The sequence below is a fragment of the Puntigrus tetrazona genome, chromosome 21, assembly GCF_018831695.1.
Source record: "Puntigrus tetrazona isolate hp1 chromosome 21, ASM1883169v1, whole genome shotgun sequence".
In the NCBI taxonomy this organism is placed as follows: Eukaryota; Metazoa; Chordata; class Actinopteri; order Cypriniformes; family Cyprinidae; genus Puntigrus; species Puntigrus tetrazona.
Window position 1 is genome coordinate 16,598,953 of NC_056719.1, and position 27,976 is coordinate 16,626,928.

At 37.0% G+C, this 27,976-nt stretch overlaps 2 protein-coding genes across 3 annotated transcripts in view; one reads left to right on the top strand and one right to left on the bottom strand.

Annotated features, from left to right (window-relative positions):
* The window catches only part of camk2a (calcium/calmodulin-dependent protein kinase II alpha), a 36,675-nt gene extending 14,903 nt beyond the window's left edge, over positions 1-21,772 (top strand). Inside the window, exons 5-19 of one of the 2 annotated variants that reach the window (XM_043221636.1) lie at positions 2,715-2,780; positions 3,105-3,177; positions 4,340-4,442; positions 6,969-7,052; positions 7,440-7,534; positions 7,630-7,752; positions 9,072-9,155; positions 9,752-9,794; positions 12,597-12,637; positions 14,638-14,670; positions 15,004-15,052; positions 15,756-15,831; positions 17,638-17,732; positions 18,919-19,160; positions 19,734-21,772. In XM_043221636.1, the coding sequence (XP_043077571.1) occupies positions 2,715-2,780; positions 3,105-3,177; positions 4,340-4,442; positions 6,969-7,052; positions 7,440-7,534; positions 7,630-7,752; positions 9,072-9,155; positions 9,752-9,794; positions 12,597-12,637; positions 14,638-14,670; positions 15,004-15,052; positions 15,756-15,831; positions 17,638-17,732; positions 18,919-19,151 (1,198 nt within the window). In that variant the 3' untranslated portion in view covers positions 19,152-19,160; positions 19,734-21,772. The remainder of the gene's footprint in view (positions 1-2,714; positions 2,781-3,104; positions 3,178-4,339; positions 4,443-6,968; positions 7,053-7,439; positions 7,535-7,629; positions 7,753-9,071; positions 9,156-9,751; positions 9,795-12,596; positions 12,638-14,637; positions 14,671-15,003; positions 15,053-15,755; positions 15,832-17,637; positions 17,733-18,918; positions 19,161-19,733) is intronic. The other variant, XM_043221637.1, reaches the window with a different exon arrangement.
* A 1,318-nt stretch (positions 21,773-23,090) lies between these two features.
* On the bottom strand, positions 23,091-27,315 carry sra1 (steroid receptor RNA activator 1). The gene is made up of 5 exons (XM_043220805.1): positions 27,248-27,315; positions 25,922-26,038; positions 24,706-24,899; positions 23,863-23,971; positions 23,091-23,576 (listed from the first exon to the last, which is right to left on the bottom strand). Exons 1-5 carry the CDS (start codon positions 27,270-27,272, stop codon positions 23,413-23,415), a joined length of 609 nt encoding a protein of 202 aa, XP_043076740.1. The 5' UTR covers positions 27,273-27,315; the 3' UTR covers positions 23,091-23,412.
* Positions 27,316-27,976: the final 661 nt, after the last annotated feature.

Sequence of the window (27,976 nt, forward strand, 5' to 3'; positions counted from 1 at the left end):
ACGTATTAGTTGTGTTTGAGTTTGAGAAAAATGCAAAAATCAGGAGCCAACACATTGTACATATTTAACAATTGGACAATATTCTGATTAGTATTTATTATTCAAATAAAAAAATTTTTGGTTCAAAACTCCTCAAAAAAGTTCAAAACTCCTCAAAAATCCATATAGACTTACATTAGGTTACATTGGGACTTACATTGGGTTCAAGGCATCATTGAACTCTATTTTCTTTCATTGTGTGGATAAAAATACACTTAGACATTAAATGAAAAACAAGGATAATGATTTTAATGAAAATGCCACTTAGTCGAAAGTAGCAATGATCATTGTTGCTGTTTTTTAAGTCTCTTATTCTATTCAAGGCTGCATAAATAACAGGAACAAGTCGGATAAGTGATAAATAGACAATACTTGGTGCTAAATGGTTGTTCGAGACTAATTTTTATAGTGTGTGTAATTTTGATGAGCATGTCATTAATGAAATGGCTGCTGGTAAATGCAGTCCAGGATGACATGCTATAGTTTGTGCGGCGTAAGTGTCAATGTAACCAGAAGTCCCCATCTGGTGGCGAGCAGACGGAAGACAGCAGACATAATTTGGACAGAACTCCCCCAGTGAGCAGCTTCCAGACATTTCCAGCCCAATATAATCCAGGAGGGCAGAGGAGTGGAGGCAGAACTGGGGGAGGAGTAGAAGAACAGGTCCTTGTGGAAATGGAGAGAACAGAAGCTGAAATTGAAATAAGACTCACTGCAAAGACCGATAGATTGGAATCAGATTCAAATGCAGCATTTAGACATACAGACAGGTCAAAACTTAGTAGATATATTGACTGAAACTGGACTGGTAGACGTATCACAACCAAAATCCCTAACTGAAACTGGACAGGCAGGCTGGTCATAAACCGGCTTAATCACTTAAATGGACAGATAGTTCACAACTAGACTTATTTGAGACTAAACAAACCGACAATTTAGAATCAGATTTGACTGTTGAATTTAAAACAACAGACAGTTCACCATTGGATGCATTGACTAACATTGGATTGGCAGACAGTTCAGTGTTTCAAGCGGGATAGACAGATGATTCATACTCAAACCCATTAATAGAAACTGGATAGCCAGATATTTCAACATTAAACTTACTGACTGAAACTGAACTGATGCAAGGTTCAAAATCAGGTTTTGAACCTTAAAACTGAAACCAGATAGATAGGCAGTTCATAGATAGATTCACTGGCAGATAGTGGACAGATAGTTCAGAAGTCAAAACTGGATAAACAGACTGTTCTTTAGTGGCCTCTTTAGCAATGACAGGGTTAACAAGGCATACAAACAGTTAATTTAAGACTTCCATGGACATAACAGGCAGGGATTAGAGTTCCAGAACAGTCCTTGTAGCCACAACAGAACCGTCAGAAAGTTCACAGACAGCATCCTTGGGTGTCATAGACAAGGCTAAGAATTCAGAGACATCTTCTTTGGCTGGGTCAGGACAAGACAAAAGATCGCAATTGGCCTACATAGCCATAGCAGGACAGTTTATAGGCTGATACCACTACCACTGTGAGGTTCTCTGAAGAAATCACAGTTTCAACAGTGGTGTAAGCAGCCCAAATACACCATAAATAAATCTCCATTGTGGGAAGTGCTGATGACATGGGAATCAAGGCACCAGCGCTAGACGTAGTGTGATGTGATTCTGGATGATCAGCTGAAATGTGACTTAATTCTAGACAATCAGCTTAGACATGACTTGACTCTGGACGATTAACTGGACTCATGAAGATCAACTATGACTTGACTGGACTAGTGAAGATCAACTGTGACTTGACTTGACTCATGAAGATCAACTGTGAAGTGACTGGACTACTGAAGATTAAGCGACAATGAAGTCACTTGAAGATTAAGATCAAGTGACTTGACTGGACTCATGAAGATCAACTGTGACTTGACTGGACTCATGAATTACAGCTGTGACATGATATAACATTGTTGTGGTCACCATTTTGTGAGCACAGTCCAGTTGAATCACCGGAGTAGCGATTGGCACAAATACATTTTCTGGAGATTGTGCAATGCTGCATTCCTCCTCTGTAAAACCCACAGTAAAAGGTACAATTCTCACATCAACTCGCCAATTCTGCATGAATCACAACTGCTGTGATTAGCCCCCTTTTGAACCCCTACCTCTGTATGTATTTAAGTTTTATGTGTACTTGAGCACTGTAACATAGTTTGATGTTACACCTTTTTATTTAAAAAAAAAGCAAAGCAAAGAACAAGTGTCTTATCATTCATTATACTACATAGAATTATACATGAGTAGTTGCTTGCGACTCAGTTGAGTCAACAGTTGGTGGTGAGCAGACGGAAGACCATGGATACAATTTGTGTATATCAGTATAGTTTTCTATTTTTAATAATTGCTTACCTTTTTATTGATCAATAGATTTTAAATAGATTCTCCCAAATTACAATTTAAAGCATATAAAAATGGCAAACCATTATTTTAAATTGCAATAAAATTTCACATTACAGGTTTTTTCTGTATTTTTAAGCAAAGAAATTACGCCTATAGTTAAAAGGGAAAAAGTTCCCAGAGCTAGAGGTTTCTACGTTTGAAGAAGCAACGATAAAACAGCTGTCTCAAGACAAATCATACTTTAACTAGTGCCATTACTTGCTCATTCTTGCTCATTTGTGTGGTGCAGAGTAACGGGTGGTGAGCTGTTTGAAGACATTGTTGCCAGGGAATATTACAGCGAAGCAGATGCCAGGTGGGTGGGCTATCAGCACAACACAAATGGACTGTATGTCTAAAAGCATTTCGCAAATAATGGACAAATGCATAAAAGCACACTAACTCAAATGGTCAAAAGTTAAGCCAAATTTGGCCCAAACTAGTCAAACTAGTCATTTTCATTTTAAGTAGACTGCTTAAAATGTATTTACTGATGCACAATACAGCTTTTTAAAATTATTTTACAGCAAGCAATCATACATCACAATGTATATACATCATTTGTGTTGTAATCTTGTGTGGCCTGTATTTGAGTACTGTATTTTCTCTTCCCCGTCCCACCCTCCGTCTCTCTCTGAAGCCATTGCATCCAGCAGATTTTGGAGGCAGTACTTCATTGCCATCAGATGGGTGTTGTGCACAGAGACTTAAAGGTATTTCATTCTAATTCATGTTAAACCTCTGTCATTAGCACTCCTATCTCTTTGTGGCCCCCAGGCAGCTTCAAAACAAAATTCTCCCACATTAGAATTAGAGTTAGAATTGCACCACAAACTTATCATAAAAATATATTATGCAATGCTGAAACACCAATATTTCAAGTGTACACAATAGGCTCTAGCCTATTAGATTACTTCTAGATTACATAGATTGCTTATTTAAAATCTTCTCTGCCTTTATTACCCTATACATTTTAGACTATTTCACATATACTGTGCAAGCAGGCATGTCCTGATTTTGGTGAGTTGGATGTGTTCCTAGGTTGACATATTTTGTTGACCCTGGAACAACATTTTAATCCAAACAATGCAGTCTTGACCAAATTTGTGAAATCTTTCAAAAACAACAAAAAGTTTATTAAAATTAAAGACAGATTTCAGTTTTGAGACATTTTGGAAATGGAAATCATTTTACAGACCCAAATAAAAAAAATTACACACATATTTTTTAAAGCTGGAATGCGTATTAGCCCTGCAGAGACTCAAAACAGAAACATCAGTGGTGTTCTTTCAAAAAGAATGAAAGAAATTTAGCTGGAAGAAAGTTATTAGCTGACTAACATTTCAGCCGAAAGGTCATGAATGAAAAAAAATATGCGCCATGCTTTAATTTAGGTCCTAAGGCCGAGCCTTGGGGCACTCCACATCTGATGTGGACAGATAATGATGAGCAATTCTTCTTTCTGAGTGAAAATGTTCTACGCGCTAAATAATAGGGTAAACAATTTGGACCAAGCTCTGAATGCAAATGCACTGCCAAAAGCTCACTACCATATTTCTAAGTTTAGGTAATAAATAAAGTTGTTCTATTAGTTTGCACTTGATTATAAATGTCTAAACTGATTCTAATTTTAAGCATTTGATTTGAAAGTGCTAACATTTTCCAAGTAATGGGTTTTTGTATTTATTTGAGGTGCAGAAATAATTTCAAACTGTACATTCCAATTGGCTTTTGAACAAATAACTTTAGTGAAATACCACTCTAATGTTTGCATGTTCTAATATCTTGGAAGAAAAAAACAACAACTAGGTGTTCATTAGCATCTTATCCATGAATCTTTTTCCTTTTTTGTCCTATTTTTTTCTATGTTTCTAGCCAGAGAACCTGCTTCTGGCTTCCAAATCCAAAGGTGCAGCTGTGAAGTTAGCAGACTTCGGCCTTGCCATTGAGGTTGAAGGGGACCAACAGGCTTGGTTTGGTATGACCTTTTTATTATACCACTAAACGGCATTACTACAGAACTGCTCAAAACATAGTTTCAAAAGATATATTCACATAATATTAATGGTCACACTTAAGTTTGGTGACCAGTTCCTACTATTAACTATGACTTTAGCTTCAATATACTCTTAATGTGCAGTTGTTAAATTATAGGGTAGGATTAAGGGATCTAAAATATGCTTGTCCAAAATAAGGCATTAATATCTGCTTTATGAGTACTAATAATCAGCCAATATGCTAGTAATATGCATGCTAATAAGAAAACAGCTAACAGTGAAAACTGTTTTTTAAAGCGTTACCTTATTAAGCATATGAAATGCAATGCCGTTCTATTCACTTTTAAATGATTGTTAATATTTATTAACAATCTAGTGTAGTGTTTGTTCTGGCAGATCAGCTTACTCTCATCTACCTTTAGCAATACAACATTTATCTAAGCATTCACATATAAGGTCCGTCAGTGTTATCAGTAGCTTTCGCATTGCACAATAGCTAATTACCCTCCTCCATCACCAACTTCTCCTCCTCTGACAGCCTACTGGTTCTCCTTGAATCATACTAATTCAAACGTGTTAATTATGCGTTTTAACAATATCTGCAATACATTCGTTGGTTCTGTTCTGGTTACCCTGGGGGGTTACTCTCTCTGCTCTCATCCATGCTAAGCTACATGGATGTGCAGAGAGACCGTGCCCAGAACGCCACCACACCGCCAATCCAAACTGTATGCTAATGTCAATCATCTTCAATGATAGTGGTCCTGACAGAATTCTGGTTATGATTTGAATCTTTATGAGTTCATGAGTTTATGTTCTCTTTCATGAGTCACTTCAGTGCTGCATCATTAGCTGGCGGTATGTTTTGATGTTCACATCATTGGGCCTTACCGCCATGTTGTTCAGATTTCAGTGGGTTTTAACACGCCTCACACTCTTTCACACATAATGGAGACAAAACACCCCTCGTGTTATATATGCTGGATTGACTTCACCTTCATCACATTCGATGTTTGTATCAGATCTGTAAAGAACTATCTAAGCAGCCTTCATTTGATACTTTTTTACTGTTACTCGAGTAATTACTATGATCATTACTTTTTCTTCTACTTGAGTAATTATTTCTAATAAGTACTTGTACTTTCATGTGAATTTGGTTACTCTACCCACCTCTGTGCACAACACAGCGTGGCAACACATTACATAATTCAGGGACAAGGCTTTTTTTTTATCAAGAGGTTTCCTTGTTGATAGGCTGAGTGGCCTGTGTGATAGCTGTTTGTGTATGTTTCCTGTCTGGAAGAGTGCATATTTGCAATATAAATGCAATTCACAATTTTGTTGTCTTATTATACCCTCACTGCTGACCGCTTTATGAGGTACACCTCGTTATTATTGGGTCTGGCTTTCTTTTGCCTTCGGAAATGGCATGCAGTGGATTCCGCATGGTTCTGAAGACATGCCATGTTATCCTGCTGAAGGTAGCTATTACAAGATGCTTGTGCTGTGGTCATAAAGGAATGAACGTGGTCTGCAGCCATTCTCGGGCAGGCTATGGCATTTAAACAATGCTCATCTGCTACAAAGAGTGTGCTCAAAGAATATCCCTTACACCGTTACATCAGGCACCAGTTGCCTGAACCGTTGCTACATGGCAGGATGGATCTAAGTTGTTTACGGCAAATTCTGACCCATCTGAAGAGTGCTGTCATCAGACCTGGCGATCTTTTTCCAATCTCCTATTGTGCAGTTTTGGTGAGCCCGTGTGAATTGTTCTTCCTGTTCTTAGCTGACAGGAGTGGCATCTGGTGTGTTCTTTATCTGTTGAAGCCCAGCTGCTTCGAGGTTTGATCTGTTGTGCCTTCAGAGATGTACTTCTTTATACCTCGGTTGTAACCAATGTCTTTTTTTTTGTTTGTTTTTTTGACTAACTGTTGTCTTTCTATCAGCTTAAATCAGTCTGGTCATTCTCCTCTAAACTCTGACATCAACGAGGCATATTCGCCCACATAACTGCCGCTCACTGGATATTTTCTCTTGTTCAGACCATTCTCTGTAGATCCTGGAGATGGTTTATCCATCAAAATCCCAGTAGATCAGCAGTTTCTGAAATACTCCGACCAGCCCGTCTGGCACCAGTAATCATGCCACTTTCAAAGTCACTTAAATGAGCTTTCTTTCTCATTCTGATGATCGGTTTGAACATCAGCAGATTGTTTTTCCCTGTCTACATATCTACATGCATTGAGTTGCTATCATGGCTGATTAGATATTTGCAGAATTTGTAAACAGATAATTTCTATAATCCCAGTCTGTGATCTCTAACCGAGATCAAAACCAACTCCAGAACAGATATTGATTTCATGGGGTCCTTATAATATCTGTGAATTCTATTAAATACAAATTGAATTATCTTCACATTTTATTTGTCTTTTTTCGCATTTAGCTTTCAATTTCATAAATATAGACTCAAATAAAACATATGCTTTTTTTTTTCTCCACGTCAGGGTTCGCTGGCACTCCTGGTTACCTTTCCCCTGAAGTCTTACGGAAGGACCCCTATGGAAAAGCTGTAGACCTATGGGCTTGTGGTTAGTTTTTTCATATTTTTGCATTAAACATTGATATATGGTAATGTCATGTGTGTTTTAAGTTAGAATTATTTCATAAATTTGAACGCTGAGGTACTTGTCATGAAGCGGCCATGTTTTGTGCAACGACAGTATTGTCAAAGTATTTTGAGGAGGTCCATTTCTGTTCTGGGATGACAAAAGCCTTGTGCACAAAGTGAGATCCATTACGAAATGGTTTACTGAGTCTGATGTGGAACACATTTTGCCATCATCAAGCCAAGCCACATAAACCCAACATCAGTGCCTTGATGCTCTTGTGTTTAAATGGAAGCAGTCATATATGCAGAATTTAGTTGTTAATTCAGAGTATTGCGAAATCATTTCTCCTAATTTAATTTCCTTTAGGTGTGATTCTCTACATCCTGCTGGTTGGATACCCACCCTTTTGGGATGAAGACCAGCATAGACTCTATCAGCAAATTAAAGCTGGCGCCTATGATGTCAGTTTATGCATCCTTCATATAATATTGATGATAATGGCAGAAGTGCTAATGGATGTCTGATTCACACTTGGCTCACTTTGTTACACCCACAGTTTCCTTCACCTGAGTGGGACACGGTCACCCCTGAGGCAAAAGATCTCATTAATAAGATGCTGACCATCAACCCATCGAAACGCATCACTGCTGCGGAGGCACTCAAGCACCCATGGATCTCAGTGAGCTCACAACTCAATCACCATTTATGTCCTTCCATCAGTACTTTACAACATATCCTACCTGGTCTCATGGCATTAACGTACCTTGGTGCGCCTTTTCGCGAGCCATGAAATACGTACCAAGTACATCAGTGCAGTTTCCGATAGAGATGAACACTAGAGGCAGTGAAACTCGCACACATTTTATTCCTTTTCACACAAATTTAGATTCGGTTAGCAAAGCGGAATTTTCCAATATCACGTTATGACTTCAAACCGATATTAATATGGTGGGAGATTTGAAAACTGGCGCTTTTGGACGTTAGCATCACGCATATCCAGCTTCATATCTATGGGTTTTCACAGACAGTAGTTTTGTTCAGTAGCTCACGTGATTTAGCGTGTAAAACGGTTCAACAAAATCTGTGTAAAAGGCAGGTTGCATCAACAAACGCCTTTTATATCAGTTTTGCATTTTTACATCCTGTAAGTTTAGTGTTGGATTTTTGGTTTTTTAAATTTGAATTCTGAACCTTCTCAATATGTGACTAAAGCAACTGAATAAAAAACAGCAATACTTACCAATCCACTTTTTTGGATGGACGCCGCCATTTGTAAACGTTATGGGTAGAGCTTCCGGTCTCGTCCATGTCCGGCTATTTTTAGCTGTACAAAACAGTTCGTTTTGCTGCTTCATATTAAAAATTGGTGCATATTATAATGTTATTTTAATGTATTATCTTAATTACGAACACGCTGGTTTGTGGTGCAAACCGTTTTACCGTTTACTGCACGTTGTTATTCTTCTCCTTATTTCCCTATAGCGTCTAACGAACCGGAAGCCTCACCGATAGGTTTACTTCCGCATTCAGAAAAAAAGCCGAATATCAACAAAATAAAAATGCGCCAGGGTCATGTATTGAACCTGTGTTTTAGCGCCACTCAGTGGACCTTTCTCTCTAAAACTGCGGCAAAACGTGCAGTAAGATACATAAAAAAGTGCTGCGCAAAAAGTGCACAGAGCTACGTATTTGTTATAAAACCAGGTTGGCTTTATCTTAGGTCCTAGTTAATATGTTGACATATTATTGCTTTAATAATGATCTTTATAGTTACTGTAGCATTCATGGTGTTAGCAGGTCTTTACTGTACACATTCATTTGCTCTGTTCGTGTTTCATAATCAATATACTTTTTAGCATTTGGACAGCCAGGAAGATCCAAAGGGAATATACATTAGATTATACAATGTTTTTATCACTATTATTATTATTATTATATAGAGATGGCATGTTCTGGAAACGTCTGCAGAACTAATGTTCTTCCAATAACCTCTTTTAGCATCGCTCCACTGTTGCATCTTGCATGCACAGACAGGAGACTGTTGAATGCTTGAAGAAGTTCAACGCTAGAAGAAAGCTTAAGGTAAGTTTGTATGCTCTTACGCGAGTTGCGTTTAAAGTTCTGTGCCGGGAACGGAAAGCTTGCAGGTTTAAACCCCACAAGAGCTGTTGCATGAATAATAATATTAATCATGCCCAGAGTGACACAACTTCACTTCAATAAATTATGGGTGAAAATCGGGCTATTTCGAGTTTTTAACACTCATAGTCTGAACTGAATCAAGAACCTTCTGAATTATAATGCAGTTCCAGAATTTGCACTAAAGTAGCAAACATGATTTCAATTAATTGATTGATTTGTGTTTATAATAGACAAACTTTGAATGTTAGTTTGACAAATGTTTGTTTGAAAAAAGGAAAGTTTAAAGACAGATTGAAATTGGTATTTATAAATCATAACATTCATATTTATTAGTGAAGTAAAACCAAGGTAATTTAAATAATAATGTTAAATATTTTTAATTGCACTTCTTTAATTCCTCTTCCTGTCATTCCGTTTAAATTGTTGTAATTGAATTAAAACGCCAGCTAATGAACTAAAAGGGAGCATGAATTTTACACCATTATTACTAAGAAACATTTGCTAAAAGATCCTCTGTGTGTTTTTTGTTTTTTAAGGGTGCTATTCTCACCACTATGCTGGCCACCAGAAACTTCTCAGGTAACTCTAATAATCTGTTTAATCGAATCTGCTTGAGTACAGGAACCACAGATGATTTTAAACTGGAATTGTTTGGATACACGCTGCATTGAGGGACTTCCAGTAGTTGTGTTTGACGCCATCACCTGAAAGATGGCTGATGCTTCTGTTTCTGGCGTTTGCAAGCAAGCTGGGTTGGGCAAAACAATGCAAGGATTGTAGGGATTAATATAATGTGTAGGAATTAATGTAATGCGATTATCTTTTATACGTAGTGTGTCGGTTTTGTGAATTCATGTCATGATTATAATCGTGAGTCACGATTATAAAACCTGGATTGCTGCAACACCAAGATGAACTTCAGCATCTGGCCAGGCCAGACAAATCAGCTCACTTGGTAATTACATATTCATATACAGAAGAGTGGGAAGCTGATTCCCTTCTCCACCATCTCTGAAGAAACTGGCAGATTTTCTGTTAAGAGACATTCATACGAGAAAGTTGTGAATCTGTTCCAGGGTTGGTAGGAGGCTGTATGAAAGGTAGTTAAAGAAACACTGCCTGTTTTTGGGCGCTCAACCACTGTACTAACATACAGACTGATAAATGAACGAGAAAGCAGTGCGAAGATCCGACTTCTCAATAAACAGGTGATACAGGTGACCTCTGGTGGTGACATGAGCGTACACCTGTTACAGCTCATAACATATCCTACCTAGATGGAGCTTATTGAGTAAACTCTGATTCCCCCGTGGAAAAAAACATATGCTTGTTAGCTGAGATGCTGGTTTACTCTGGTCCTTTGTTGTGGTGTGGGACACCAGGTCCATTGCTAGTTCCCTGAGAGCTACCCCATGCTTAAAGTGCGCCTGTTATAGGTACTGAAAGGTTCATATTTTGGTCGAGATGCATGCAGAGTCAAAAAACACTTACATTTTCTATGCATTTCCTATGCATTTCCATTCCCAAACGATTCACTCAGCAGTGCATTTTTCCCCAACTTCAAATGCAGCACCTAGTGGCAGAGAATAAATTTACATTTTCATTCAGACCAATGTGAAAGCCACGTTTTCCCGGGTCGGCACGCGTTAACGTGAAACAGCTTGGGATTAAAACGCTAAAAAAAAATTATTGTGATTTAAAACAACTTGTTTCAATGATTCAGGCTTAATACACGGTGCTCTTTCAGATTTAAAACTCATTTTCTTACATTAATAGAATGGAACAGAATCTAGCGTCGCCGTGGATGCTTGTTACTTTCATCTTTATTTACCGTTCTTGGTGTAAATATTTGACAGGTGTGTGCTTCACTAGGTTGTGTCAGGATTTAAAGACACAACGTGGGAGAGTTTTTCTTAAAAATCCCAGCATATATATTTTTCTCACTATTCATAAACGCGAAGGTGATGTACAGCGCTAAACAAGGACAGTTTTGAGTCATGAAGAGTCATGAAGCATAAAAGGCAACAAAAAATGAATACCCATGACCCCTGATGATACACTGAGATCTCATGAAGCGAAACAATCAGTCTGTGCAAGAAACTGAACATCACTACCTGTAACCCAGAGCCGGATTGATGTCTAGTTCACAAATTCTTTTTAAATTCCTTTTCCTTTTGGATGAGCCAGTTCATCAAATTAGACCACTCACGGCTCAAACAGCTCACATCTACAATTTTTTATGGTTTTACTGGGTGCTTTAATAATACAATTGTCTATATTATTTGTATTATGATTGCATAATCAGTGCACAGAAACAAATCTGACTTCCTTGTTTGCTTCTTGATAATAATACAGGTAATAATGTGATTAATGCTCCGCTTTCTTTAAAAAGGACTTTCCTGTAAGGCCACACTTTTGAAATTAAGTTGCATTTACTAGATGTACAATCTAATTTTATTACCTTTTTATGCAGGCACCATGCATCCGCGCATGTCCGTTAAATAGTAGGAGATCACTTAATCTGATCCTATTTGGAAACTATTTTCTTTTTTAAGATTTCTGTCGCTCGGGTGAGGGTCTGTAAAAGGTCAGCGATGTCTGATCTAAAATAGATCGCTCCACCTGTTCAAGTGTAGCAGCCGTAGCTTTTGCCCAGGCCATTCTATCACTCCCAAACACTCTTGATCATTCATCACATCCTGTCTATTTTTACCCAGAGTGGTCATTCTCCACTAACTGCTTTAAGATAATGTTCAGCGGAAACATACCCGCTTGAGTCAGCAGTGCACTTTTAGGCTTTAGTTATTCTCTCTGTCCATTATTATGTGAACTTTATAATTGTGATAAAGTTTTTTTTTTTAAATAAAGAAAGAAATATATATATATATATATATATATATATACACACACACATAATAAATTTACACATTACACACACATAATGCAATTATATATATATATATATATATATATATATATATATATATATATATATATATATATATATATATATAGTTTTTTGTAATGAATTTAATTTTAATTAATCTTATATTTTTGGACTTATACTTGTGCGCTTTTTGTTATTCTTATATGATTTTTTTTTTTTTGTTAAATCTACACGCATTCATATTTTTGAAACACAATTTTTTTTCACATTTGATGTGTTCCTGATTGTTTGTTTAGAGCTGTGCTTCTGGAGTGTGGGAGTATGTGATTACGCGTGCTGGAAACTCCCAGCACCTATTTTAGAAAGTCAACAGATCCTCCAGAGCCGAACTCCAGCTGGAGACTCGAGCAGTGCTATGCCCCTCACTATACTTTTCTGGGCTTTTGTGCCCTTTCTTATAGCAATCTCACTCTTTTTCTTTGTCTCTCATTCAGGAGGAAAGAGTGGGATCAGCAAGAAGACAGATGGTGTGAAGGTAGGGTGCAAATCAGATATTCATTGTTTAGATAATTGATGCGGATAATGATTTTAAGCTTGGATTTAAGTCTATAATTTGCACACTACAAACTTTATTTTGTGTACTACGCTATATATTATATTTAGGGCTGTTAATTATCTAATTAATTAATTTAATTGTAATTGCACAATGATTTTTCACTTTTCACAATTTACTCTCAAAGATAGACATTATTGATTAAGATTGAATAGTCAGTAGCTTTAGAAAGAAATAGTTTTATTTAACGTTGCATAAATAATGATAATAATTAATAAAACTATGACTTTTTTTGTTATTGTTATCATACAAAAAAGACGTAAATTACTTAAAGTACTTAAACTACTAGTAACTGGTGGTAAGTCACAGTCTTAGTTAAGCGAGTCATTCAGTCATTCATTCAGACGATTATTTGACTAAAACGTTGACTCATTCAGAAAAGAAGCAAATAGTGTCTTTTTTTGAATGTCAATTCTGCTGAGACGTCTTTTGGAAATATAATAATAAGCAAAATATAATAAAACTGCTTAGCTCATAACATCACGGTCATCCTGCACAATATTTGCCAGCAACTGCGTTTAATACTAATAATAACATAATAATAATAATAGCAACTGCATGTATTACTGTAACAACTGTCACTATTGTAACGTTAACCAAAGGATAGCATGAAAAAATGGATGCTGCATTAATTGTGTAAATATTTCAAATGAAAAAAATGACAATTAATGCATTTTGACAGCCCTAATTATATTATATAATATTATAGACAACAGTTCACCGGTTCAGTCTTTTTGTGTCTCTGTGAGTGAGTCTTTGAATCATTCGAACAACCGATTCTTTGAAAACACAAGAACGAAACGCCGCGGCTCATTTTGGAATAGCGTACTACTCATACTATATCTGCCATATCATGAGCAAGTCCTGTCCTCACTGAGCCCGTCTGTTGTCTCACAGCACCATGCATCCACTTTGGACCTCCTCTCATTCTGTTGTGAAGGTAAACTGGCATGTTAAACGATTTCTGCAACTGTGGCAGCTCTTAACCGCTGATACCGATTTCGCTTGCTGCTTAGTGCTTAAGGACTCGGTCGGTGGCACCATTTATTCCCTGGCAACAATTATATAAATTATATATATATAGTATTTCATTTATGGGGTCAGTGGATATCTGGAGTTTTGTGGAAAGAGCCAGTCCAAATACTGAAATATATTCTTTATTCCCACTTATTACCGCTTTTTCTGCCAAACTGCACATTGCTTGGAATCAAAGCAAGAATAACGAGTCAAATTAGAAACATCGCAACAATAACAATGAAATCAAAGACATTTAATACACTGTATTACAATTTATAGAATAATGTTGATTTTTGTATGCACAATACGAAATATTTCGGTGTAATATATATATATATATATGTCAAATTATTAGGTGGAATTATTGCATGCAAAATAAAAGTTTTTGTTTACATAATACAGTACAGTGTGTGTATATTTTTTCTGTATATGTAAATATACACACATGCATGCATATATGTAAGAAAGGTATACCATACATTATATATATATATATATATATATATATATATATATATATATATATATATATATATATACACACACACACACACACACATAATGTAATTATATTATTTCAGTATTCCAGCACTCCATATATTCACTATCATGTGTGGAACAAATTGAAATAATAAAGTCTCCAGAGTTGTCAGTCTGATTTGTCTGAATGGGAGCAACACTAAGTGGTCACCTGTAAATTACAGCGAGCCTTGTTTTCCACTAGATCAGGTAGGTAGATACAATGAGTCATTTCAGGAAAAAAAATGTGAAGGACTGCTGTAGGCTGTTAACGTTAGAACAAATTATTCACGTCCAGTATTCAGAATCACAGCTGCTCCTCTCATCGCCCTCTGTCCATCTCATAAAGTTTGTTCCTGTCTAACCTCTTCTCATTTCTCTTCCAGAAAAGGAAGTCCAGTTCCAGCACCCAGCTGATGGTGAGTGTGAAGCAGGCTCTGTCCTGTTGACAATCCGCCACAAACTGGCAACCTTTAAAGGGGCGCAACCCAACAATGAGCAAAACATGGCTGCCGTGGAGCTGGACTTTCTTTTTTTTTTTCTGTTATTGATGTCACATCACATTTGTAAATCTAATGGAGATCTGACTTATTGCAGGACCCAAGCCGCTGACTTGAAACGCTCCGATTTTCACCAATTCTTTCTTTCTCGAAGGCACAGAGAAGACAGCCGGTCAACTCTGATCTTGTTTTATGTGATCTCGGCTTTGAAACTAACAATAAAAATCCTGAATCTCGGTGTGTCGTTTATAGGAATCCTCAGAGAGCACCAACACCACGATTGAGGACGAGGACACCAGAGGTGAGACTGTCTGTCTGTCTTGTTCTGGCTCTTTGGATTCAGAGCACTGCACGTTCCAAAGCAGGAGCTTCACGTCAATGTTAAATTAAATGAAGAATTCGGCCAAAAATAAACATTTGCTGTTGAACTACTCGGCCTCCAGACATCCAGGATGCAGGTGGCTTTTTTCTTCAGCAGAACAGTTTTTAGCTGAAACTGTGGTCCTTGATGATTCATAAAATCAACAGCTAATGTTTTTTTGAGAAGGAAAAAAAAGCCTATCAAGGAACACGAAATTAAAACCCGTAGCTCTTGATGATATACCGAGGGTCTTGACGCTAAGCACTTTTCCACGTCAAAGACGTCGTGGATTTAAGCGTACAATCAAACTCTACAATTTGTACGCATGTTTTAGAAATGAAGCCCCTGGTATGCAAACAAATAATTTTTAATAAGCTGAATAGACCAGTTCATCAAACAACACAGATCTACAAGAAACTCAATTAAAACCAATTTTCAGACGCCTGACAGTCACTTCAAGTCGAAAGGAGCCAAAATAGTGGTGTTCTGAAATGACATTTATTTATTATTATTGGTTACGCAATTATTTATTTCGCAGGTACTTTTATAAAACGTTTCTAACATAATGAATCAATCTCAAGGAAAATAATTAAAAGTTGCACATACAGACAAATTATCCACATTCTGATTTTTATCTTTGCAGTGAGGAAGCAAGAAATCATCAAAGTAACTGAGCAACTCATTGAAGCCATCAGCAATGGAGATTTTGAGAATTACACGTGAGTTTGGGAGCATTCGTGTTTTTTCATCTCCCTCTATAAATATGAATATACTGTAGTGGAGACTGGAAACAGCTTTATTACTTTTTATCATTTGCAAAGTCCTGTTCACATCACTGTAACTACGAAGTTTTACTAATTAAAACTTCATTATATGAGAATAGCGTCCACACAACAAGTATAACGATAATGACAGAGGGGGATAAAATCATTGGGAATCATTTCAGAATGATTTTGAGAGATCTAAACCATTTAAAGCAGTAGATAACATAACTACAGTGCATGCTCATAATAAACAGAATGTTATTGCGTGTTAGCATGGATGCAAATATAGTTATTGTTTTTGATGTTAACAATGATTTTTTTCATGTATATTTGTATAATTTACTTTAAACTAATTTGGGGCAGATTGCAAAACTAAAGCCACCATAAGGTAGAAGTTTTAATGCGTGGTTAAAGACTCACATGAGAACTGAGATCTGGACTATTTCAACATCTATTTCAACAATTAGGCGGTGTGGTGCAGGGAATAAATGCACGAAGATGAGAAATTAATTAACAATTAAGAGTCGTTAATAATCCACACAGAGAGTTTCCAACAAGGAGGGCAGCAAATCCACAATTACACATAGACGAGGTTAACATTGACGTTGTAGATATATTGTATATATATTATAACGGTAACTAATGAGAATAATGACGAGAGATTAATGATACAACCAATAGGAGAGAGAAACTAGGTCACATGGCACATGAGGAATGAAAATAAACAAAAGTCCATAGCTGTTAAGGCCTAGTAAAGCCAGAGGGATGGAGGAACGAGGCGTAGCTGGAGGAGTGGAATCCTGAGGCGGTGGATGGTTGACGACAGATCAAGGTGGAGTCAGAGGGACGAGGGAGCCCTGCGGAGCTAGTGGACCGAAGGGCCATAGTGGAGAGGATTGAGCAAGGAGCCATTCTGGAGCCGACGAGTCGAAGCCTGAGGTGGAGTCCGGGACTCCAGCCACGTTGCCGATGGAGACTGGCCGACCCGTGGCAAATCCAGCACACAGATGGTGAGCAGCGGGGCTGACAGGAGCCAGTGATGGAGGAGACAGGAACGGCTGGGATTTGTGAGTCTCCTCTGGGCTTAAGTTTAGAGAGCGCTCTTGGGGAGCAGAGTATCGGGAGCCCTTTCTGGGCTGGATGTGACCAGCGGAGACGAAGGAGAGAGGAAAGGGGCAGGATCAAACTCAAACTCAATCAGATCCAGTTCACCATCAGCCTTGGTGAGCTCTGTTGCCGTCTCTCTCACCCGGTCTGATGTCAGGGGCTCTGGCTTGTCGGTCGCCTTAGGCTCTGGCTCTCCATCAGTGGTGGACTCTGGCTCAGCAGGGAGATGGTGGGTCCAGAGTGAGGGGCTGTCGTCCTCCACGATGTCCACGGTGAGTGAGGAGTTGCAGGACACCAGCGCACCCAATGAAGGTGGCGAATCTCTCGAGGACCATACCCAGACGGCTGTGGAGGTGTTCGGACCGGTTACGGAAAAGAAAAGCAGAGGCAGCTGTCAGGGTCGTGTGTCAGCGAGGAACAGATAGTGGTTTGCGTGGTACCTGCTTGTTCTTGAACTTGCTCATTTCCATCATCAAAAGAATTCACATTTCCTAGGATAAAAAAATCTAATTAAAGTAGGTCTGTATCACCATCCAGGAGTGCAATAAAACAATATTCATCATGTAAACATCATGTAAAGATATTCAGAGACCAATAATAAACTACCTTCAATATGACATACAGTATGATGTATTATATTGTGCTTGTGTGCAGGAAGATGTGTGATCCCAGTGTTACGGCGTTTGAGCCCGAGGCCCTGGGAAACCTGGTGGAGGGGCTGGATTTCCATCGCTTCTACTTTGAAAACTGTAAGATGCGATGTGTACCTGTATTCTAATTGCTGACAGTTCAAAGCAAAATTCCTATTACCTTCTTCCCAACCAATCAATCAATCAATCAATCAATCAATTTCTTATTTATACAGCTTTTTTAACAATACAGATTTTCAGTGCTTTGCATTATATTTCCTGTTGGTGTGAAACCCTGATTTATATAAGACCGGTCAGGGTTTTTATGCAGACAATATGCGAATAGCGTATATCTAGAATATTCCAGAATATTGAGGATATTGTCTGATCCAAAATAAGTGACGTTTTTAAATTGCCAAAGCAGAATGTGATGTAGTGATTAATTGTGACATCCAAAAAAATATTCAGGATTGATTTGTTCAAAACAATACGGAAAAATGTCTTTTAATAAAGAAAAAATAAAGAAACTTGTGTCTTAAATGACTCACATGGTCAAATGACCACCTACAAACAAATTGAATAGATGAAATATTTAATAAATGCCACTGTTGTTTTTTAAGGAAATTGGCATTTATTATAAATGAAGCACTCTAAGAAAAAAAGCAGTTCATTATACAGTTTATATTAAATTTTTCTTTTTGATTTCTTACAGGTGTTTTATTTTAAATTGATTTGAACAAATTGTACATTGCATTGTGTTTTAGCATACACTGAAAAAAAATCACTGATATTAAAAAGAATAAAAAAGAAACGGGTAATTTTCTGCCAGGATATACACCATATATATTTTTCATATTTTTCTACAGATTTATTCTTAAAGTCAAAGTGCAGATTAAAAAATCTTTTTCTCTTTCAAAATCTTTTCTTTTTAAAATAAGGTTGTACTAATCGTATTCAAAAAGGTCACCTACAGTTGCGTGCATTGCCCAGTTTTTCATTCGTATAATATGTTCTTTAAAAATATGTTTGTCAAAAATTGTCTGAGAGGCAGCAGATAAAAGAAATTATCCTAAAGATGTTTTGTTAATGTTCCATAGTACGTTCTCTCTTATTCATTTATTTGTATCTAATTTATTACTTAATTTGTATTAACTTGCAATCTTCTCAAAACAAGCAGTAAATGGCAACATTTAAAAAACATTAGATAACGCTGAACGAACGTTCTGGTAATGTTACCGGAAGAAATTCTGCTCATTGCTTTGAGAGAACCGCACTACTTTTGTGAAAGTATGTTATTTTTTAACAGTGTGGTCGAAGAACAGCAAGCCGGTTCACACCACCATCCTGAACCCTCACATCCACCTGATCGGCGAGGAGGCAGCCTGCATCGCCTACATTCGTATCACGCAGTATCTGGACACAAACGGTATGCCCTGCACTGCCCAGTCAGAGGAGACACGGATCTGGCATCGTAAAGACGGCAAGTGGCAGATAGTCCACTTCCATCGCTCGGGCTCTCCGTCTGCCATCACTAAATAAGACAGTCAGGTAACCAATCTAAAACTCAATTATCATCGTTTGTTATTGTTAGACGTAAATTTGATGGTTGCAGATTCAACAATCAATAAATGTAACAACATTTCTTAAAATTTTATACTGTTTTATAATAGTAAATTAAACATTGAAAAGATTAGTTTGCCCCTAAAATGAAGATTCTGACAATTATTACTCGCCCTAAAGTCTTTCAGAACTTTCGTTCATCTTTTGATGCAGATCCAGAAACGTAGTAAATACATCGGTAAAACAGCATGTGACAAAGAAAACTAAAATAACAGAATTAGCTTCAATGTTTTTAGGGATCTTTTCATTCTGGTGGGAGTCTATTGCAGTCGTGGGTTCGATAACTTGAGGAAACGTGTTCGGTAACAGTCATTATACATCAAATTTCTTGTTTTGTGTCGCCGATGGCAAAGAAATCACACAATTAACTTTTTACTGAATAATATAACGGACACACACCGTCCTGTAGATCTCCAAAAGACAAGTTGTGTCTGTCTGTTCATCTTATAACTTGCTCTGTATAATTTTGCACACTGACCTCGCTTTCTTTTTCCATCTTAGCTGAACATACCAGAGTTGCAGGATCACTGGCTTGAGGATGTACAAGCTCCCGGCTTCTCATCTCATTCCTTGAACTTCATTGGCCCTCTGCTTTATGGTGTCATCACATTCACATTAGCATTTATTCTCATTGCTCAGAACACTTCTTTATGGATAAACTATGACGAAGCGCTGTCGCAACCCCCGCTGCGTGGTATCAATGTCCGTTCGTCTTTTTTTCAGGCATCTTGGTTACGTTTACAAAATTAACCACCGCGTTTTCGGCCATAAGTGCTACATTTGAAGGTATTCGACACAAATGAGATATTTGGGACTACGACTACATTCCAAAAGAGATCCTGTTTCCCGCGTTTCACAGCAACCACACGGACACCTAGATTTTACTTCTACTTTTTAGACATTAACTAGTCTTTCGATCTTTCTGTAATAAACTCGAATGTAATCTGATTGAAATGAATGTTTGTATATTTAAAGAGTGAATTAGAACGGCTAGGAATATAGCTAGTAACGTGAATGTCGCTGGATAGATATCAACGGCGCGATTTCCAGACAATCGCCATCGAACGTTTTCTACCGAGTTTAGCGAACAGCAGTGAATTTCAGTATACGTTTGGCCCTCGAAATCAAAGCTGCATCTATGGCACAAAACACACACACACACACACGCTCCATTGAACCCACAAGATCCGCACTGCAAGAACAGATGGATCAAGGGGGCTGAGCAACCCACTCAACGAACTGTTGCTTAAAGTTAAAGTCGGTGCTGATGGCGGCACGCAAGAGCTCTTTTCTTTCAGCCGTACAGGGTTTTCGAGATCCGGGTCTGGTGTGGTGTGCTCAGAGCACTTTGACAAAGTTCTTCCAGTAGAGCTGGTGTATTTGTTCTTCCTTTTGTATTTAGGATTCAGGGATTTTTTTCTTTTCATTGCAAAAGGAAGTCTCTTGAAAAAGTTCTCAAGGGAGCGTTTGATGTCCGGGCTTAACTTCTATTCAAATTCAACGAGAGAAAGAGAGAGCTTTCAATAAATCAGCGCTGACGTGTTGTCTTTTTAAGATGCTCTGTTTGCTTGATCAGTTTCGCGAACAATCAAAGTTATTCGAAGGCGGAAGTGGACTTTGCTAACTCTTGTACAGTGATGCTCAAAAAGACCTAGCATTTTAACTTGTTGATATTGTATTCAGATATATTGCTGGTGGATATCCGTTATCTGCAGAGCGACTGCTATTCAGATCGATCTCTGTCTTATCTAAACATTTGTAAGGTATATTAAAAATGTTTTTTGCATCTTATAGGCACAGATTAATAATAATTATAATAATAATGCGTGTTCGGATTTACTAAAGCATCATTTTTATTAGTAAAACTGTATGAGCTTAGTCAGATTTGTCAAATATCGCTACTTGGTTCTTAGTATTTATTTTGTAAAGCAAGAATGTTACCGTGATGATTGTATGCACGATTTTTTTTGTTGTTTGATTCATTTCTATCAGACATTTTGCCATGGCTGTATAAAAGCTGCTGCTCATCCGGTGGGATCGTGTGATCAATGCCGTCAACCAACTGTAAACTTTACTCTTCTTTTTCCGCTTATATTTAAACACTTTCAGGCTACTTGTGACATATTTGACGACGATCCGTTCTCGATATTGAATTAATATTCAATTGTCATTACAGAACCAAAGTTTTTTTCCTCCTTATTTAACTCCTTAGAAAGACATTTAGAGTCGAAGGAAACAAAATGCATGGAAACCTTTTCTACGTCTTCTAGTAACGTGGTTCATCGTGAACGGCTACTGAAAGAGAGTTGCTTTGTGGCCTCTTTGATGTTTTCGTCTTCTTTATCGTTTTCGGAACAGTTTACGAAAGGCCTAACGGCATCTTTTGATAGTTTTTGACGTATATACTGTGTTTTGTTGAGGCATGCTGTTTTTATCGTCAAAAAGTGGGTGGGTACGATATTGTTTTCTGAGTAAAATGTACTTTTTGCAGTTTGGCTCTAATGCAACCGGGCTTATAAATAAAAGTGCTTTACAAAGTATTGTAGTGGTCATTGTGTGTTTCCCTGTTGGTGACGAAACGAGGTTTCTCTAGCGATTTTCCAAACTTTGAATCAGCTGAACCAACCGCTTGACAAAACAATGCACTTTTTCTAGACTGGTCAGAATGGTGCAAATGCCATTTGCCCTTTACAATAGGCAAATGTTTGTTGTGTAAGCCTATTGATTGCAGTTAAATAATATTAATTTACTCTTTGGTGCTGTGGAGAGTCACTGTAGTCTTACACTTGTAATACATTAATTGTTTTTTTAATATTTTGTACTTCTAGAAAATGCTATTTTAATAGCTACATTTTTGGGGCAATAGATATAAATGCATTGATTACCTTTTAAGCACTTTTTTTTTTTAGCTAAAAATGAAACTAACAAATTAATCCGCCGTAAATCTTGCATCTCTTTAAAGAAGTCACTTCACAAAAAAAAAAAAATCAAACAATAAAATACAAATCAAAAAATACTATTAAATAAAAGTTATATAGGTTTAAATTCCTTATTATAAAGAATGAACTAAAATACTATTACATCTTAAATTAAATGTGTATTTCCCAAAACATGTTTTAGTATAAAATCATGTGACAATCAAACCCCAAATCGAGGTTAAAATCACAAATGTCTTTTTTTTTTATTTAGTTTTTAATTAATTAGAATTTCATGTAATTATTAAGATAAAAAAAAATAATTCCCACAAAAATATTAATTATACTAAAATTTTCATCACTGATTTTATTTGCATTCTATCTTGTGCATTCAGCCATGAGATAAAATAAAAATCTAATGTACTTTTCAGGTTCAAATAAAATTGTAAGGAAAGTTTTTTTTTTCTTTCAGAAATGTAATCAAGTAAAAGTACAAGTAGTCTGTTTAAATCGTGCTCGGATAAAGTAAAAGTCCCCCAAAATAATACTTAAGTACAGTAATCAAGTAAAGTTGACCTCTGAGCTTTATTTGACCTTTCTTTCCCAGGACTGACGTCTGACACTCTATACGACCCAATAACTTAAATTCAACTAATTCAATTTGCTGATGGTATTAGTTTCCTACGTGCTACGGGTTCTTTGATGATCTCTGAATATATCAGCGAGGTTTAGGAACAGAGCCACCTACTGGTTAGGATGTTAGGAAATGTTTCTTTGCTTGTTTTAGTAACTCAAACTAGTCTCACAAATCTCTGAAACTGTAGATTTTTAATAGAATGAACACACACACACAAACGTGACAGATTTGACAGATTTTATATATATATATATATATATATATATATATATATATATATATCATATATAATATATATATATATATATATATATATATATATATATATATATATATATATGCAACCGGCTGAAATGATTCCCAATCACACCTTTTTTTAAAAGCAGAATTTTATATACAGCGGTAACACTTCATACCTACAATATTTATATTATTTCTGATGAAGAAAAAGTAAAGAAAGACTTTTTTCCCCCGGCACCAATCTCCAAAAAAAAAGAAAAAAAACAAAAGAAGATGATATAGATGGGAATGGGCACATTTTCAGAGGTGGATTATACAAAACTTTACATAAGTTAACACGGATCACTTTGGCGACTTCTAGGATGCAGCATGTGTTTCTGTGCGGTCCTCACGAGCCCGGACCAGGGCCGTTGTTTTGTTCTGGGTTCAGGCTCCGAGCTTCAGCGATGAGACGCTTGACTCCCACCATCCACTGACTGACTTCAGCAACGTGGTCCACCATCAGTGCTCTGTGGATCTCGTCGGCTGCATCCCACTCCTTTCTTTTTAGGTCTGAAACGGAGGTTACAGGTAATATTAATCAATGTTGTAAATTACGTTCAATTTCTTGCGCAGGCCAATCGTTCGGCTTCATGAGACCACAATGCATCAGGAGCCACATGCGTCGTTTCTGTCTTGCCTGTATATGCCAAGCATGCTGTGTGTCTTGATACTCAAGGTCTGACGCAAGCGCTATATAAATGAACTTAAATTGAATCGAATTATGAAATATATTGACCCACAGGCTCCTTCTGCAACACTGCGTGACAGAATCGGTGCGTGACTGAAAAAGACTCACCTTGGGACAATCTGTGCATCCTGTGTTTAACCAAAGAAGAAAGTTTTCCACTCTTCCACATGTCCTCAAAAAGCTTCAGACGTCTTTCTACATCGTCACAGATCTGTTTCTAAAAAAAAACGACACACGAGGTGACAATATTTTACATTTCTCCACTCGGACAAGTAAAAATAAATATAACGGCTCTAATAACTATAATATTCAATTACAATTAGATCCATTAAGTTTGACATGTTTTGATGTACGTATTAAAAAAGTTAAAATCTTTTAATATAGTTACAGTCGTTTTTTAAATATATTTTACACAAACACATACACGTTAAGACATGCATATATATATAGACATAATACATATATACGTATCCATTTATTCCCAATAATGTCTTTAGTGTAAAATGGGTCGTATCAATATTCACTCAATCCTCGGTTTCCACTTATGAAAACTACAGCAACACACACGGACAAATGAGGAAGTGCACGTTATTTATTGTGAAAAGTCCATTTCTGTAATCGAGGATCACGATTGCACCTTGCAGATTACGGAAAATCCCAAAAAACTATTGGGACAAACAATAAAAAAAGTAGTGTGTTTCTGAAACAAAGAGAGCTTCGGGAAAACCTGGGACTGGAGAGACTCCGCCCTCGTGTGTGTTTGGATAGACAGGTGAGCAAATATATACATCATTTATCGTGCAAGCAACAGACGTACAGGCGATCATGTGATATCAATCAGCTTTTGCTTCCGTGAGCGTGAACGACATCTCCCAACCATAAATATTTCTTGCTTTTTTATTCTTTCATAATGTCCGTTTTCCGCTGGTCGAATTTTAACACTGACCTTACCTTCACGGTGCGTCTGCATGCATCCAGCGCTCCGTGAAGCGCTTCCTGCACATCCTCAAAGGACGGCTCCGTCTCCAGCTCTGCCGCCTCTATCTTTCCGTCCGAGGGAGTTTTGGGACACACAGAGGGTGGAGGATTCGTTCCTCGGGGCGGCGTCGGCATCATCACTGCTGGGGATTGACCTGATCCAGAACCTCCAGAGAGCAAAAGCATTTGGAATTTTTCGTATGAATTTGTTGTAACGTCGCAGATAAAATACACTTAAAAAGCACTCAATATTTTTGCATCCATTTTCTCTGCACTTACGGGTTTAATGTTTAATATGCATGTTCTGTGGTGGACAATTACGGATCCTAACATATTTTCAAATTCAAAATCCGCCTAGAAGGCCATTATATTCTGAACTAGACAAAAAAAATAATAATCTTCTTGCACGTGTGCATATAACATGTCAATAATACAATAATAAAACTTATTAATGCAAAGGAAGGGAAAAACATTGTTTTTTTGCAATATCAAATAAAGGTAATATCAAAAAAATAATAATAAAGAAAAAAAAACAACTCAAAACTATTACCGACTTAGTCACATTAATCATTAATAAATTTCAAAGGCTTTGAAAATGCAGCCCATATATTAAAACAGTTTGCCAAAAATGCATTTTGACCAATTTTCTTCCAAAAAGTAGTTAAATACAATTACTAATTATTTTATTGATATTGTATTTAAATTACTGAAAGCAACAGACGTCCCGAGTTCCACTTCCTGTGCAACTGATACTCCACCGCCATTGGCTCATCTGCGTTCGAGGGGAGGGGCTTACTGATCGGACGAATAGATAATATTTGTTTTGGATTTGTTCATTTAAAAAGACGCTAAGCGTTCAGATACAGAAAAGACCGCACGTCGCTATCATACGGATTAAATAATCAGATAATGTTAGTTTTCGATTTAAAAGTACACACTTTAAGCTTTAAGTAGATATATTTATCATGTCTATAGATGTATTTGACTGGTTTTAATGGGAATAAAAACATAAAAAAAACATAAAAAGATGGTTAAAAGATGCTATAGAGATGATATAAATTAAGATGTTAAAATTCAACTGATTTTAAAACTACTGAAATTGTTTACAGCATGCAACGCAAGTGCTGTAACTGTAATAAATTACCAAACATTTTTCAGTAATGCCAGTAAAGACACCAGCGGGATTCACCTGTGAACTGGGGCGCATGCACCCTCTTATTGAGAATATTCCGCTTCGGTCCTCCTGAATCCTTCTGCAGGCCGTATGAAAACTGCGGAGGATCATTCCACCCGTGCTCCTGATTACCTGCGCCGCGAGAGTAAGAGTAACCATCTATGCTTTCTGCAAGGTATACAAGCGGTTTATAGTTTTCTTGACTAATTCTGTAAGTTATTTCTCTGGATCTGTCACAGGAAAACAAAGCTCTGCACTCCTCAGCGATAAAAAAAAAGTACAGATCTGATACTGATCCGGGTTTCTCGCAACCCAAAAAGCCTAATTTTGTCATTTTCCTGTGAAATATTCTATGGGTCACCAAAAGATAATAGCGACAGTTTATTACTCGGCTCCAACAAAATGTATTTTAAACATATGTGACCCTGGATCACAAAAGCAGTCATAAGTAGCACAGGTATATTTGTAGCAACAGCATTTATGGGTTAAAAAAAACTTTCCTTACTAGAAATATATCAAAACCGAATTAGTAATAGTAATAAGTAATGACAATATTCTCAATATTTAGCTTTTTTTGCTGCCTCAGATTTTCAAACAGTTGCATCGTGACCAAATATTGTCCAATCTTAACTAACATCGCTAGAAATCTTACATATTCAACTTTTATGTGACGTATAAAAAAAGTACTAATCTTATGACAACCATATGACGTAAACAGCGTAGCTCAGTATGAAAGCTCGAGTCTGTGAAAACAATAATGTATTTAGGTTCAATATTTATTAAAAATATTCTCCAAAATGTTTTTCAGGTGCAAGAAAATAAACCTACATTTAGAAAACAGGCAAATATGGATGGAATAGTCGAAAATAATTTGATCTATAATACAATTTTTATAATAAATATATTTCCTTTTTTATACTGTATATATATTGATATAGGGTTTTTGAACACTGTAAAACACTTTAAGTAACTTCATATACTAGTAGAATGTATTTCTTATGTTTTTTTATGAGACTCGTCGTGTTTAACGAACCCCGCAGACACCAGTAACGTCAGCTGCCACGTTTACAACACGACCCGTCAGACACTCAACCACTACTTTCTTCACTAGTCTGTCAGTATAAGGTCGGTTACCGTCCTCTCTTTCATTAATCACACTCCTGTCACCGTTCACGGCTCCCAGGGAACGGTAAGAAAACTTCACAGTGAACGTATCCGGGAATGAACGAGCGCGAGACGGTGATGATAACACGAACTTCCGCCGCTGTTTCACACAACAATCACACGGAAGACTTACGGGACACGTTTTACAAACGCGTAGTTTTACTTCTGTGCCCTCACCTGGTTTTACAAACCGATCGCTCATCGCAGCCCGGACTCCGACATCAACTCTGAGGAGAATTCCCGTCGCTTTTCTGCTTCTTCTTCGTCGGAGTTCACCGGCAGCCGGTCTCCGTGACGCTGCGGTGCTGCCATCGCCTGGAGTTCATTATCTCCTACACACAGCAGCGGGCCGTTTCGGCACTTATTAATGCTGTTTTTATTAGGAAAAGTTCAGTTTTTTCCCTGCCTTGTTTCTAGTATGTTCCACGTCCTGTTATTGCTTCCCATTTCTGTCATCATCTCTCCATTTCATCTCCATTCTTAATCTGTCTCCTGTTTCCTCCCTTACAATCAAAATATATGAATAAATTCAATTTATAAATTAAGTAGAATTAAATAGTATTTCACTCAATTTTAAACAAAAGTTAATATCTATTTATTCATTCAATAATTAATTGTATTCATATTTATTCATATTTTCCACCTGCCAATGGCACTATTTTTTTTCAGGTTTGGTCTGAGGCATTTTTCAGTTTTGTTCTGGAGAAAATGAACGACTGAATTAATATTATGTAATTATAATTGTGCGGCGGTATGTGGAGAGTTTACTTTGTGTGTGTTTGTTGAGCATTTTGAGAGTGTGAAAGGTAAAAAAAATTGACATTGCATAAAAAAAACAAAATAATTAATTAAATAATGCTCCAAATCAATGATGTTTCTAATGGTTAAAATAAATGTATTTTAAAA

Excerpts from the sequence above, each read along its gene's own strand:
- sra1 (XM_043220805.1), bottom strand. The coding sequence starts at position 27,272 with ATGAGCGATCGGTTTGTAAAACCAG. Across the intron at positions 24,900-25,921 it reads GCATGCGCCCCAGTTCACAG|GTTCTGGATCAGGTCAATCC; the intron begins GTGAATCCCGCT and ends TGCTCTCTGGAG. Across the intron at positions 23,972-24,705 it reads CATGCAGACGCACCGTGAAG|AAACAGATCTGTGACGATGT; the intron begins GTAAGGTCAGTG and ends GTTTTTTTTTAG.